The sequence below is a fragment of the Schistocerca nitens genome, chromosome 9, assembly GCF_023898315.1.
Source record: "Schistocerca nitens isolate TAMUIC-IGC-003100 chromosome 9, iqSchNite1.1, whole genome shotgun sequence".
NCBI lineage: Eukaryota > Metazoa > Arthropoda > Insecta > Orthoptera > Acrididae > Schistocerca > Schistocerca nitens.
Genome location: NC_064622.1, coordinates 288,955,458 through 288,970,514, shown reverse-complemented (window position 1 = coordinate 288,970,514; position 15,057 = coordinate 288,955,458). Strand labels below are relative to the sequence as shown.

The 15,057-nt window shown below is 38.4% G+C and overlaps 1 protein-coding gene across 1 annotated transcript in view; it reads left to right on the top strand.

Moving 5' to 3' along the window:
* LOC126202937 (cubilin-like) overlaps positions 1-15,057 on the top strand; it is a 771,281-nt gene that overhangs the window by 219,353 nt on the left and 536,871 nt on the right. Inside the window, exons 23-24 of the mRNA XM_049937033.1 lie at positions 1,559-1,689; positions 5,914-6,097. Of these exons, the coding sequence (XP_049792990.1) occupies positions 1,559-1,689; positions 5,914-6,097 (315 nt within the window). The remainder of the gene's footprint in view (positions 1-1,558; positions 1,690-5,913; positions 6,098-15,057) is intronic.

Below are 15,057 nucleotides of genomic sequence, written 5' to 3'. Positions count from 1 at the left end.
GTTTTGCAGCTGTTTTATAACATAAATCTCCAGCCGATGACAAGTTGCATCCAATCTCTAAGACTAGTATACAATAAACACCTCAAGAAGAATAGTACAGTAGTTGTGAACCTGCAGTCTTAGTCATTAAAGAAATTCCAGTTGTATTTTCTAGAAATATGTTTTGAAATGGTAATAGTCTGTGCTGACTTTCAAAGATGATGAAACATAAGAAGGACTTATCATCAAGAAAAGCAAGATCTAACACAAATATGATTCTAGGTTGAAACATGTAGATGCTTAAAGTCACTGTGTGGATATATTGTTTGGTTTCATAGATAGTTTAATAGCTGCAATTACAGAAGCTAAAAAAGGAGAATGGTTTGGCAGTGATCATGCAAAAGAAGGAAAAAACAACACTTTTTAGTCTTGAGACTGACTGCATTTCAAGTTCAATGATGGAAGAGAGGCTTTAGTACTTCAGTGCACTAGGTGTCTGCCCTCGGTAGCTGAGTGATCAGCGTGACAGAATGTCAGTCCTAAGGGCCTGGGTTTGATTCCCAGCTGGGTTGGAGATTTTTCTCTGCTCAGGGACTGGGTGTTGTGTTGTGTTAATCATCATCATTTTATCCCCATTGATGCACAAGTCGCAGAAGTGGCGTCCAATCGAAAGACTTGCACCCGGTAAACTGTCTACCCAACAGGAGGCCCTACACACACGACATTTTTTATGCACTAGGCAATGTGAAATCATCAACCTTATGCATGAGAAAGGACATTATACTCTTAAAGCAAAGAGTCCTTATAGTTTTATAACTGAATTATAGTCCCTGATATCTTCTTGTACCTGTTCTGTGTTAGTTGTAAGCAAGGTCTAATTTTCTGGCTCTTCCTTTGACTTCCTCTTATGCAGTCCATTGTTTTGGATCCATTCTCCTAAGTATTTGAATTCATCTGTCCTTCTAACCTTCCTATATTTTACCCACAGGTACTTCTCCTCTTGGTGTCAGTGTTCCATATATCCCAGCTTTTCATACGAGACTTCAAAACCCATTTTTCCAGCAATTTTATGCAAGATTTCCGGCATTCTTTGTGCATCCTTCCAGTTTCTAGGTAAAAGGGCTAGGTCATTGGCAGAAGACAAACACATGAATTCCATTTTTTCCTTTTTTTTCCCAAAGTGTATTCTATTTATTTTTTCAACTTCAGACCTTCTTCCCGGGTTTTCATTATTTTCTTCAGGGTGATATTTGAAAGAAATGTAAATAATCCATCTCCTTGCCTGACCCCTGTCTTTATTTTGAAGGACTCAGAGATTTCTTCTAAAAACCTAACTACTAAGTTCGAGTCTTTCAGGGTTTGTTTCACAATTTCCCTCATTTTTCTGTCAACGCTCAATTCCTCTAAAATCCTATATAGAATTTGTCTGTCTTGTCAGTTGAATTTTTTTGGATGCATTTAAGAAGTTGAGAGAAGTTACTACTGCATGGTGTTCATAATGGTCATTTCAAAACATCCGATATTTTGATGTTCTACTGACTGGACTGTAAATTTGGAATACTTTTTATTTTCATAACAGGTTCTGTGGTGAACGACTTCCACCAGTATTGGTCACCATAGGAAATGTAATGACTGTTGTGTTTCAGTCTGATCATAGCATTAATTACCAAGGATTTAGTGCACATTACAATCAAATAGACATTTCAACAAGTAAGTATGCAACAGTTAGCCTTCAATTTTATCTATCTTCTTTTCTTGTTTTTCAATTGATATATTATGTGTTACCACTTTATTAATGTTATGATCCAGTCTGTTCAGTTCAGAAACTTTTGGCAGGCTCTGTACTACAAGAAACACCAAATAGGCAAATGAAGATGTTTGTGGACAAAATATTTGTAGACCATTAATGAAGCTACTGATGTACATTGTTTAGTATTTTGTACGAAAATGATCATCAAATGGAGCTTTATACTAATGCTTGGATTAATAGTGTCTTGTACATATAAATAGATAATTTAATGTTTTTACAACTTCTATTGTTGAGTAAAAAACACTGTGGAGACAAGTAATTTGATCACATTTTTGTTTTTATAAAAATTTTCTTTGCATTAATGAAAGTTAAATGAAAAAGTAATAATTAACAAGGAGGTAATTATTATACTTGTTCATATCTGAAAAATTATTCACTCGCATGTATCACTGTAAAGTGTGTATTTTGTGTTTATTGAGTAACAGATATTGCAGATTTACCCTGCCTCTATGGACATATAATTACTGCAGTGGGAAAAGCTGTCAGCACATGAATGTGAAGTAGTTTTTAAGAATGTGGAGGACAAATTTATACATATTTCAAAGCCTCACACAGAGATGGCAGCGATGTTATTGAAATTTTATTCTGTTATAACATAAGTCTTGTCAACATCACAGTCTGATTTCACCCATCCAGTCTGACTCATGATATCCTGTACAATATCATTAATTTACATTGTGAAGGATGTAAGCCTGATATAAAATGTTGTCTGTGGTTGTCTTAGTTTGTAGTGTAATCTAAGCTGTTTGTTAACTGTGCTTTTTATTCAACTATATCATGATGTAGTGATGTATGAGGGTGTGGTTTGGGTGGAACCTGGGAGCACAGCTTAAATTGTTGACAGAGAAACAAATAGCAATTTTTTTTCTTCACAAATTGTCTATTTCTTTCTGTATTACACATGATTTCCAAGGGTAAAGAAATGCAAGAACTTAACAGCAAAAGTTAAATTGTTGTGGGTTAAGTGATTAGTCATTATAATTATAATGTTGCTTTCTACAATTATTGGTCTATTTTTGTAATGTGGCAAGTTTGTTGAAGGTGTTAGTTAGCCAGGTTCTAAGTGCATAGCTCAAATGGTCATGAGTGAAACAAGTAGAAATGTTATTTTTAATTTGTGTTTTACAAATACTTAGCTTTTTTTTCTTTTACTGCGATCTCATTGAGGCACTGCATTTTGACATCTATGTTCTTCTATGTGTCTTCTTGTTGTTAGTGATGGGTCACACTTGTAGTGTATGTGTGTTTTCGTTATGTGGTATGTAATAATGAATTAATTTGGAGGGATGCAGTCTTAGATATTTATTTGTTACTTCTTTTCCCTTATGGTTATTGACTTGTTGATTTTTGTTTATAATGCAATTTTAGTTTTTTTATTTATGTTTTTTTTCTTTCAGTTTATTCTGGGGAATTTATTTTTATTTCTTTAGGTATTTTTGTATGTTATATTCTGAGGGTGTGTATTATACCTGTTTTCATTTGGTTTATATATGTCAAGCGAAGCAATCAGTTGCAATTGAACAATATTTTTCTAGTGTATTTTAGAGATTTTCGTTTGTGCAATTTTCGTTTATGTCGTTGGTTTTGGGGAAACGTTTGGAGGTACCTGTTATCACTGTTTCGTAGTACCCCTCTCTTTGTATGAGCTTAGTAGGTACAGCAAAACATTTGAATCAAACTGGGTGTGTGTATGGTATCCCTGTTTTCGTTTGAGCTGTAGAGGTCAAGCAAAGAATCAATTCCAACTGTACGATTTTTTTTTTTTTTATAATTTTATTTTAGAGTCAGTTTAGTGTGCAGGAATTTGTTTTTGTTAGTTGTCAATCATGTCAGTCTTTTGCGGCTCTGTGAGAGCTATTGCCGTATTCCTTTGAGCTATGTATGTCTAGCGTAAGCTGCAGTTCCCTTTGTTGGATTTCACTCATGACGTAAATGTGTTATGTTGTGTCAACTCATGTAAGCTCAGTGTACTCAAAGTTTGCATTTTGAGGTAAGAGGGAAACATACTCTTGTTGTAGACATTTCTGTTTCTGGTTTTGTTTTTAGTAATGGTGTCCAGTCGTTTGCAATAATTTGTCAAGTATTCCATTCAAATTGTGTGATTTTTGTACTTCTATATTCGGTTTATTCTGTACAAATTTGTGTGTGTGTGTGTGTGTGTGTGTGTGTGCGCGTATGCGTGTGTGTGTGTGTGTGTGTGTGTGTCTAAAAAACTGGTATTGAATAATTCCTTTGACCTTCATAGCTCAAATGAAGACAGTGACATCAGACATTCCCTTTATGAAAACAATAAGATAATAAAAATCTTACGAGGGTTGGAACTTAAATAATAGCAACTATTTACTTAAAGCTTGTATAAAATAGATACGTATTTCCACATTTTACTGACCTTCAAAGTAGTCACCAGCATTGTGTATAACCCATTGCCAGCAATGTGGAAGTCGTAGGATACTCTTAGCAATGCCAGTTGTGTTGACTGTTTGAGCGGCGCAGTCTATTGCCTGACAAATTTGTAGCAGTTCTGAATCGAATGCTACGAAGTGTTTCCTTCAGCTTAGAAATCGAGTTGAACTTACAAGGGCTTAAGTCGGGGCAGTGCCGTAGGTGGTATAGCACTTAGCAGCTCCATCAGTCAAACAAATCAGTAACAGCTTGCACTGTACGTGCTTGGGCATTGTCCTGCAAAATGATGGTCAGGTCCTGCAGAAAGTGTCATCACTTATGTCTCTATGCTGTTCATTTTTGGAACACAACCGACGACCAGCTTTTTTGCAGGATAATGCTCAAGCACATACAGTGCAAGCTGTCACTGATTTGTTTGACTGATGGGGCTGCTAAGTGCTATACCACCTGCTGCATTCCCCTGACTTAAGCCCTCGTAAGTTCAACTCAATTTCTAAACTGAAGGAAACAATTCACGGCATTTGCTTCAGAACTGCTACAAACTCGTTGGGCAATAGACGGCACCACTCGAACTGTCAGCACAACTGGCACTGCTAAGAGTATCCTACAACTTCCACATCGCTGGCAATGGGTTATACACAATGGTGATGACTACTTCGAAGGTCAGTAAAGCTTTGAAACACTCATCTATTTTGTACGAGCTGCAAATAATTAGTTTTCACTAATAAAGTTCCAACCCTTGTAATTTTTTTATTATCTTCTTGTTTCATGAAGGGAATGTTTGATGTCGCTGTCTTCATTTGAGCTATGTAGGTCAACTGAACTATTCGATACCAGTTTATATTCTGTGTATTCTAGATGATTTAGTATGTCCTGGTTTTTTTATTTTTTTTATTTTTTGATTATTTGTAAAATGATGTCATTTGTCAAAGTAGGAGGGTGGAACCAGACCTTATTGTATTTCCCGTAAGTCATATATCTTATTGATCCTAAGAAAAGCTTTTCTTTATATGGTGTTGCATGTGTTTTGCTTGAGTGGATAAACTGGAAAATGGTCCCATCAAAAGCCTTTTGTTTTGACATTTTATTCATCCAAGGTTGGCACACATTTACAAATCTTTAGTTTCAACAGTTAAAAACTGAGTGGTTGAATTCATACATGCAATTCCTGTTAAAGATAAGCCATGTGTGGATGTTCCCAATTGATGTTATGCAAGTAAAAGTATATGAAATAGCCGATTGCATAGTCGTATCAAAAGAAAGACTGTGGTACATTAATTTCGTGTGAATCTGTAATTATGAAGAAGCTTTGAGGTTGGTGAGTGTCTTATCTGTTGAATCATGATCAAAATCTAAAGCAAAAATAGATTTTTTGACACTGTTCAGTCCATTCTGAGAAGAATCTAACTGACTTAGTGTACTGACTTGTTACTATCCATGTGCCATTGGTCTACTGCTTCACACCACAAATAGAATGTCTGTCAAAGCAGTGTTTGGAATCAATGCCAAAATAGACTAATTTGATTTCGTCTCTCAGAGGAGGTATGGGCAGAATGCTCTGAGTTCAAAACAGGTTCTTTGTTATTGATTATCTTGAAAAAGGAAACAAATTTTAATAATACAAGCCATAGCTCATGTGTGATTCATTTTAGTATAAAAGTTTATTCTCAGATAGTTGTGTTTGTGGACTACATTCAGCAAATATTTACATTACTTTGCAGCATGTGGTCACACTTTCCATTCAACAATGGGTGCTATCCAGTCCCCACGATATCCACAAAATTATCTTCCTGGTCAGGACTGCACTTGGATCATCTCCATTCCAGTTGGTCAGCAGATTATGTTAAATGTCACAGACTTTGAGCTGGAGGCAGGCAGTTGTAAATATGACTATCTGGAGATCAGGTAATGATTCATTATTTGTACAGCCACTTTTAAAAATATTTGCTCATTGTGTTTATTAGCTAGTTTAAGGCTTTACCTTGAAGATACTTTGCTTGTTAAAACAATTTCTCTTTATTTTGTCGATTTACTATAGAACTGTATTGATGGATGATCAATAGATTGGACGACTTCAGTTAGAACATCTAATGACCTCATGTAAAAATTTAAGTTTAATCCCCCCTCCCCCTCCCTTCCTGAAGGTTTTAAAGGTGGAACTAAATCACTTCATTATTTACGATACGTTATCGCAGTAACAGTGGATCCCAGTATTTCTGAGACATTAATCGTTCTTTGTTAGTAAATATACACGTATATATGTTGACTTTAGTGTAGTGCCCCTCAGTCTGCAAGATCCGGGCGGTCGCAGAGGGTGGGCTTACTGGTAGTTGGGAGCTCCAACGTCAGGCGCGTAATGGGGCCCCTTAGAGAAATGGCAGCAAGAGAGGGGAAGAAAACCAATGTGCACTCCGTGTGCATACCGGGGGGAGTCATTCCAGATGTGGAAAGGGTCCTTCCGGATGCCATGAAGGGTACAGGGTGCACCCATCTGCAGGTGGTCGCTCATGTCGGCACCAATGATGTGTGTCGCTATGGATCGGAGGAAATCCTCTCTGGCTTCCGACGGCTATCTGATTTGGTGAAGACTGCCAGTCTCGCTAGCGGGATGAAAGCAGAGCTCACCATCTGGAGCATCGTCGACAGGACTGACTGCGGACCTTTGGTACAGAGCCGAGTGGAGGGTCTGAATCAGAGGCTGAGACGGTTCTGCGACCATGTGGGCTGCAGATTCCTCGACTTGCGCCATAGGGTGGTGGGGTTTCGGGTTCCGCTGTATAGGTCAGGAGTCCACTACACGCAGCAAGCGGCTACACGGGTAGCAGGGGTTGTGTGACGTGGACTGGGCGGTTTTTTAGGTTAGATGGCCTCGGGCAAGTACAGAAAGGGCAACAGCCTCAAAGGGTGCAGAGCAAAGTCAGGACATGCGGGGACCAAGCAGCAATCGGTATTGTAATTGTAAACTGTCGAAGCTGCGTTGGTAAAGTACCGGAACTTCAAGCGCTGATAGAAAGCACCGAAGCTGAAATCGTTATAGGTACAGAGAGCTGGCTTAAGCCAGAGATAAATTCTGCCGAAATTTTTACAGAGGTACAGACGGTGTTCAGGAAGGATAGATTGCATGCAACCGGTGGTGGAGTGTTTGTCGCTGTTAGTAGTAGTTTATCCTGTAGTGAAGTAGAAGTGGATAGTTCCTGTGAATTATTATGGGTGGAGGTTACACTCAACAACCGAGCTGGGTTAATAATTGGCTCCTTTTACCGACCTCCCGACTCAGCAGCGTTAGTGGCAGAACAACTGAGAGAAAATTTGGAATACATTTCGCATAAATTTCCTCAGCATGTTATAGTCTTAGGTGGAGATTTCAATTTACCAGATATAGACTGGGACACTCAGATGTTTAGGACGGGTGGTAGGGACAGAGCATCGAGTGACATTATACTGAGTGCACTATCCGAAAATTACCTCGAGCAATTAAACAGAGAACCGACTCGTGGAGATAACATCTTGGACCTACTGATAACAAACAGACCCGAACTTTTCGACTCTGTAAGTGCAGAACAGGGAATCAGTGAACATAAGGCCGTTGTAGCATCCCTGAATATGGAAGTTAATAGGAATATAAAAAAAGGGAGGAAGGTTTATCTGTTTAGCAAGAGTAATAGAAAGCAGATTTCAGACCACCTAACAGATCAAAACGAAAATTTCTGTTCCGACACTGACAATGTTGAGTGTTTATGGAAAAAGTTCAAGGCAATCGTAAAATGCGTTTTAGACAGGTACGTGCCGAGTAAAACTGTGAGGGATGGGAAAAACCCACCGTGGTACAACAACAAAGTTAGGAAACTACTGCGAAAGCAAAGAGAGCTTCACTCCAAGTTTAAATGCAGCCAAAACCTCTCAGACAAACAGAAGCTAAGCAATGTCAAAGTTAGCGTAAGGAGGGCTATGCGAGAAGCGTTCAGTGAATTCGAAAGTAAAATTCTATGTACAGACTTGACAGAAAATCCTAGGAAGTTCTGGTCTTACGTTAAATCAGTAAGTGGCTCGAAACAGCATATCCAGACACTCCGGGGTCATGATGGCATTGAAACAGAGGATGACACGCGTAAAGCTGAAATACTAAACACCTTTTTCCAAAGCTGTTTCACAGAGGAAGACCGCACTGCAGTTCCTTCTCTAAATCCTCGCACAAACGAAAAAATGGCTGACATCGAAATAAGTGTCCAAGGAATAGAAAAGCAACTGGAATCACTCAACAGAGGAAAGTCCACTGGACCTGACGGGATACCAATTCGATTCTACACAGAGTACGCGAAAGAACTTGCCCCCCTTCTAACAGCCGTGTACCGCAAGTCTCTAGAGGAACAGAGGGTTCCAAATGATTGGAAAAGAGCACAGGTAGTCCCAGTCTTCAAGAAGGGTCGTCGAGCAGATGCGCAAAACTATAGACCTATATCTCTGACGTCGATCTGTTGTAGAATTTTAGAACATGTTTTTTGCTCGAGTATCATGTCGTTTTTGGAAACCCAGAATCTACTATGTAGGAATCAACATGGATTCCGGAAACAGCGATCATGTGAGACCCAACTCGCGTTATTTGTTCATGAGACCCAGAAAATATTAGATACAGGCTCCCAGGTAGATGCTATTTTTCTTGACTTCCGGAAGGCGTTCGATACAGTTCCGCACTGTCGCCTGATAAACAAAGTAAGAGCCTACGGAATATCAGACCAGCTGTGTGGCTGGATTGAAGATTTTTTAGCAAACAGAACACAGCATGTTGTTATCAATGGAGAGACGTCTACAGACGTTAAGGTAACCTCTGGCGTGCCACAGGGGAGTGTTATGGGACCATTGCTTTTCACAATTTATATAAATGACCTAGTAGATAGTGTCGGAAGTTCCATGCGGCTTTTCGCGGATGATGCTGTAGTATACAGAGAAGTTGCAGCATTAGAAAATTGTAGCGAAATGCTGGAAGATCTGCAGCGGATAGGCACTTGGTGCAGGGAGTGGCAACTGTCCCTTAACATAGACAAATGTAATGTATTGCGAATACATAGAAAGAAGGATCCTTTATTGTATGATTATATGATAGCGGAACAAACACTGGTAGCAGTTACTTCTGTAAAATATCTGGGAGTATGCGTGCGGAACGATTTGAAGTGGAATGATCATATAAAATTAATTGTTGGTAAGGCGGGTACCAGGTTGAGATTCATTGGGAGAGTGCTTAGAAAATGTAGTCCAGCAACAAAGGAGGTGGCTTACAAAACACTCGTTCGACCTATACTTGAGTATTGCTCATCAGTGTGGGATCCGTACCAGATCGGGTTGACGGAGGAGATAGAGAAGATCCAAAGAAGAGCGGCGCGTTTTGTCACAGGGTTATTTGGTAACCGTGATAGCGTTACGGAGATGTTTAATAAACTCAAGTGGCAGACTCTGCAAGAGAGGCGCTCTGCATCGCGGTGTAGCTTGCTCGCCAGGTTTCGAGAGGGTGCGTTTCTGGATGAGGTATCGAGTATATTGCTTCCCCCTACTTATACCTCCCGAGGAGATCACGAATGTAAAATTAGAGAGATTAGAGCGCGCACGGAGGCTTTCAGACAGTCGTTCTTCCCGCGAACCATACGCGACTGGAACAGGAAAGGGAGGTGATGACAGTGGCACGTAAAGTGCCCTCCGCCACACACCGTTGGGTGGCTTGCGGAGTATGAATGTAAATGTTGATGTAGATGTACTTTTTCCCACATTCTTTGCAGTAGGTGACAGCTCTATAAAAAATCATTATTTTGATTCATTTCCTTTTCTACAGAAAATGATAGTCATCATTTCATCAGACAAGACAAATGTTTTAGCCTGATTTCTCTCTGTCCATTTACTTTTTCTGTGGATGTTTAGGTGTTGACAGCAGTGACTTTGCTGTTAGCTACTTCTAGTAGAAGCTTTTAATCTTTGGCTGCAGTCCAATGCAGAGTATGTATTTCCTGTCACATGTGTAGCTTTTTGCATCTTCATCTTATACTGTATACCTTACCAAGAGGCAATTGGTATTTTAAATGTTTGTTGTTATTTCTTTTTTAAATTCATCATTACATGTAGTTATTAATTGTGAGTCTCTTGCATAGTGTCTTCTGTGATGAATGACTGAATTTCCAATTACGCAAATGGAACATATCAATTAGGAAGCAGTTTTCATAAATTATTTCTAAATCCTTTTCAACAGTTGTATATGATGAATGTTAAACTGCCTTACTTCATTGGTGTCTGCTTGTGTCTGTATATGTGCGGATGGATATGTGTGTGTGTGCGAGTGTATACCTGTCCTTTTTTCCCCCTAATGTAAGTCTTTCTGCTCCCAGGATTGGAATGACTCCTTACCCTCTCCCTTAAAACCCACATCCTTTCGGCTTTCCCTCTCCTTCCCCCTTTCCTGATGAAGCAACCATGGGTTGCGAAAGCTTGAAATTTGTGTGTGTGTTTGTGTGTTTTTTATTGTGTCTATCTACCAGCACTTTCTCGCATTTGGTAAGTCACAGCATCTTTTTTTTAAATATATTTTTCGCATGTGGGATGTTTCTTTCTATTATATAATAGAGGGAAACATTCCATGTGGCAAAAATATATCTAAAAACAAAGATGATGTAGCTTACCAAACAAAAGCGTTGGTATGTTGATAGAGACACTAAGAAACACAAACACACACACAAAATTCAAGCTTTCGCAACCCACCATTGCTTCATCAGGAAAGGGGGAAGGAGAGGGAAAGTCGAAAGGATGTGGGTTTTAAGGGAGAGGGTAAGGGATCATTCCAATCCCGGGAGCGGGAAGACTTACCTTAGGGGGAAAAAGGGACAGGTATATACTCGCACACACACACATATCCATCCGCACATTGTTAGTGTCTCTATCAACATACCGACGCTTTCGTTTGGTAAGCTACATCATCTTTGTTTTTATATATATATATATATACTGCGCAACTGTCAATTGTCAGATATTGAATACTTATTGCTTTTGTTTACAGCATTGATAACAGAAAATATTGTAATAATGAACCTTGTCAGCAGTGCTCTATAGATAAATGCCACAAAAGCCTTTGGTCACTTACCTAATAGCATCAAAAGTCTGACAGATAGCCATTTAGCATTTAAAAGGAAATTAAAAGAATTTTTTAATGGCACTCTTCTACTCATTAGATGAATTTTTGGGTATAGTTAGTGGGTAATTTCCCCACCCCCCACAAAAAAGTGTCATTTTGTGTAATGTAATATCTTGTATAGACACCTTTTATAACCTGACACGTTCCACATCATTACGAAGTGTTGTATTCATGATCTATGGAACAAGTACTAATCTAATCTAATCTAATGAACTGAAGCCAGTGTAGTGTTGAGTTGCACAACTCATACCTAGTAGGAGTACTGTGTACTGTAGAAAGTGATTTAGACTTCTGTTGGGAATATCATTTATTGCTGAGTCACAAATTTAGGAATTGTGTGGATTGGCATGGGGAGACATATGTCAAACTTGGTAAAAGAAAGATTGGTGTTGATTTCTCATTTCATATATATTGTACCAAATGTCACAAAAGAAGGAAAAAGACATGGTTCAATAGATGTAAACTTATGATACAACATAGTGTTATTTTAGTCTCTTGCTGGGTTAAACAAGTACGATTAGAAGTCGTCACTGCTACAGAAAATCTACAAATGCTGCTTCTGATTACTATGGTTTTTGTCATGAGGTGTGTTATTGACTGTGACAAACTGAATGTATTTCAGCACCTGTATTTTCACAATTTGAGAGCGGCTGGCAAAAAGCTTCCTTTCAAGTCTCTCACTGTTTCTCTGAGATACAGCTACTGTTGACCCTGGATACAGCAAAAAAGGATTGCTATCAGCTGCATACACAATAAGCATAATTGTTGATGATGAATATCTGGATGACAATTAAGGTATATTACTGCCATATTTTCTTGTTGTAGTTGTCAGTGGCGTAATCAAAAATGATATCTGGAGCCATGACTGTCGCACACTGTATTTATATCACTTGCAAGTGGTCTTTTTCTGCTCAAGTAGTCATGAGCAGACATGTTATCCTCTTCAAAGGGAAATTGCTACGTTGAGAAACATTAATTCTGTTTGAGTTAAAAGATTAAGTTGCTGTCTTTATAGTACTGCATGCTCATCATTTAATTTAGAAAAGGGATAAGTGTTAAGACTGTCAATAAATTACATGAAAATAATACAGCGAGGGTAAGGATTAGGAATAGCTGGACAGAAGAATTTGAGGTAAACAAGGATCTGCAGCAAGCGGTATCTAGGAGCAATCCTGCAGACGGCATAGAAAATGACAGTATATAACAGCAAGATATTTAGCCTGTATTTTGCAGATGACCAGATTGTACAAGCAGAAGATGAATATGATCTGTGCTATACGAAAAAAAAAAAAATCTTATAGAGGAATAAAACAAGGCTAGACTGAATATTAACCTGGAGAAGAATAAGTACTTGGATGCTAGAATGGAAAAAGTAAATAGTTTGGAGGTAGATGGAGAAATAATTGTAGGTGTGGAAAATGGATATTATTTAGTAAACAGGAAACAAGCAGTGATGAAATCACTAGTGGGATTAATAAAGGATGAACTGTAATAAGGCCAATGAACTTTGATAAGAAGAAGAATGAAGGAGAGAATGTATAAGACTATAGTCCAGAGTGTAGTTTAGTATGGGGAGGAAGGCTGGGACATTTTTTTTTAAAGGTAAGAATCACCTGCTTGCCAGAGATGAATTACTTAAGATGAAGCTCAAGCTGGACTAGGATGAACAGGATAAGCAGTGATAAAATCCAATAAAGGATGAAAATGGGCAGATATATCTGTGATGACATCTAACATAAATACTGATGTAGTTTAACCATGTGAATAGGATGAATGAAGACAGGATACCCAATAGGATACTACGATGGATACCATCCCAGCAGAAAAGAAAGGATTGCAGATGACCCAACTTGCAAAATGATATGGAAGAGGCATTGGAAGCAAGGAAAATGAATGTTGAGGAAATTCAAGACAGAAAAAGATGGTGACTGGGGGCAAGAAGCAGTGCCGGTCATAAATAATCCACAAGAAGAACAAGAAAAGTGTCAAAGAATAACACTTTTTAAGTACTGTGAGAAAATAAACATTTTTATAAAGTATTTCTTACAGAGCAGCTATTAAGTATTTCCAGTCCCAGAACTTTTCTACCTTGTGCATATGTTTTTTTTCACTGCCTGGTTACTGCAATAATGGCACCAGTAGGGACCGGAAAACCTAGCATCTATTTTTGGCCAAATTTGCATCTATTTTTAGCAAAATTCATGTCCATTTTTGGCGAAATTCACATGTATTTTCATTGTTTGTAAATGATTAGCTGCACAAATTTAAGATGTCACACTACGTGAGTAAACACACAAATTATTGGCTCTTTGAAACTGACTGTTAAGAAAAATGCTGATTGGGAACCTTTTGACTGGAATGTTTGCTTTTGCAAAAATTTCAACCCTTTTTCTTCCGAAATGGCATACGTTTTCTTTGTTTAGCTGTATTTAAGCTTTCATAAATGAATCACTATAGCACACTGGGTGGGCGCTATAGGCTATAGTCACAGATGGCCATGAGTGTAAACATACTAGAATCTTGACTGCCAAAGGGATTCATGTAGTTAGTCTTCATTTCATTGATACAAAGGCCTCTCGGTTGTGTGGCTTCGTTCAGTTCATATATTGTTCTCTCTAGTGAAAGTCCTCTTCTACTAATAATTGCTACATGATCAGCATATGCACGTATCTGAGTTGTCTTTGTGCCAATGTAACTAGATATTTGAAGTTTCTAAATGGCTGCTTCAAGAATCATATTGAAAAGCATTGTATAGAGGGTGTCCACTTATCTGACTCCTTTAATAATGCTAAACCAATTACTTATGCTCCGTCCTCTCACACTGGAGCCTTGGTGCCAACCAATGTTGCTTGAGTGCGCAAAACATAAATACATATTATACCAACCAATAACAAATCATTTAGAATTTCTCTGTCAAGACTATCAAAAGCCTGCTTGATGTCTACAAGAGGTTATGAAGCACAACATTGTACTCATATGTCTTTTCATGTATTTGTCTCAGGACAAGTATCTGCTTATTTGATTAGCTGTAATGCCGAAAGCCACACTGAAATCCTCCCAGAATATCTCCTGCGTGAGGAACTAGCCTGTAGCAGATAGTACTAGAGAGAATTTTGTAGGTTACATTCAGGGGTGTAATACTTCAGTAATTCAGACAAGAAGTCTTGTCTCCTTTCTTATGTACTGGTTGAATTACACTGAAGGGCTCACTCTTCTGTCATTTTTACCTGACTCCATATCAGGTTACTAAGTCTGTTGATTCACTTATGGATACAATTCCCCCACTTTTTCATCTGTTCTGCAGTTATTCCTAGTGCTTTGTATTTCCTAGATAGTATACTGCCTTCTGTACTTATTCTAACGTGGGGTCTTCTATCTTTAGATCTGCAAAGTAATAGAGTAGCTGCTCACTCCTGGTACAGATGCTCTCCAAAATCCCCTTAAAAGTATTCTTTGCATCTGTCCAGGACATTTCATTTATCTGTCAGCAAAATTCCTTCTTTATCCTTGTGTCTGTTATTTTTGTCTATATTCTTGAGTTCCTAATTTAATTTTCTTATAAAAGAAGCTGCTTTCATTCCTTTGGTATTGCTCTTCCAACTCCTCTGTCTTTTATCTAATGGCTTCCATTTTTCCCCTCCTACATGCCCTTGCTGCCTGGAGACTCACATGAATGGCCACTGCAAACTTGACCATA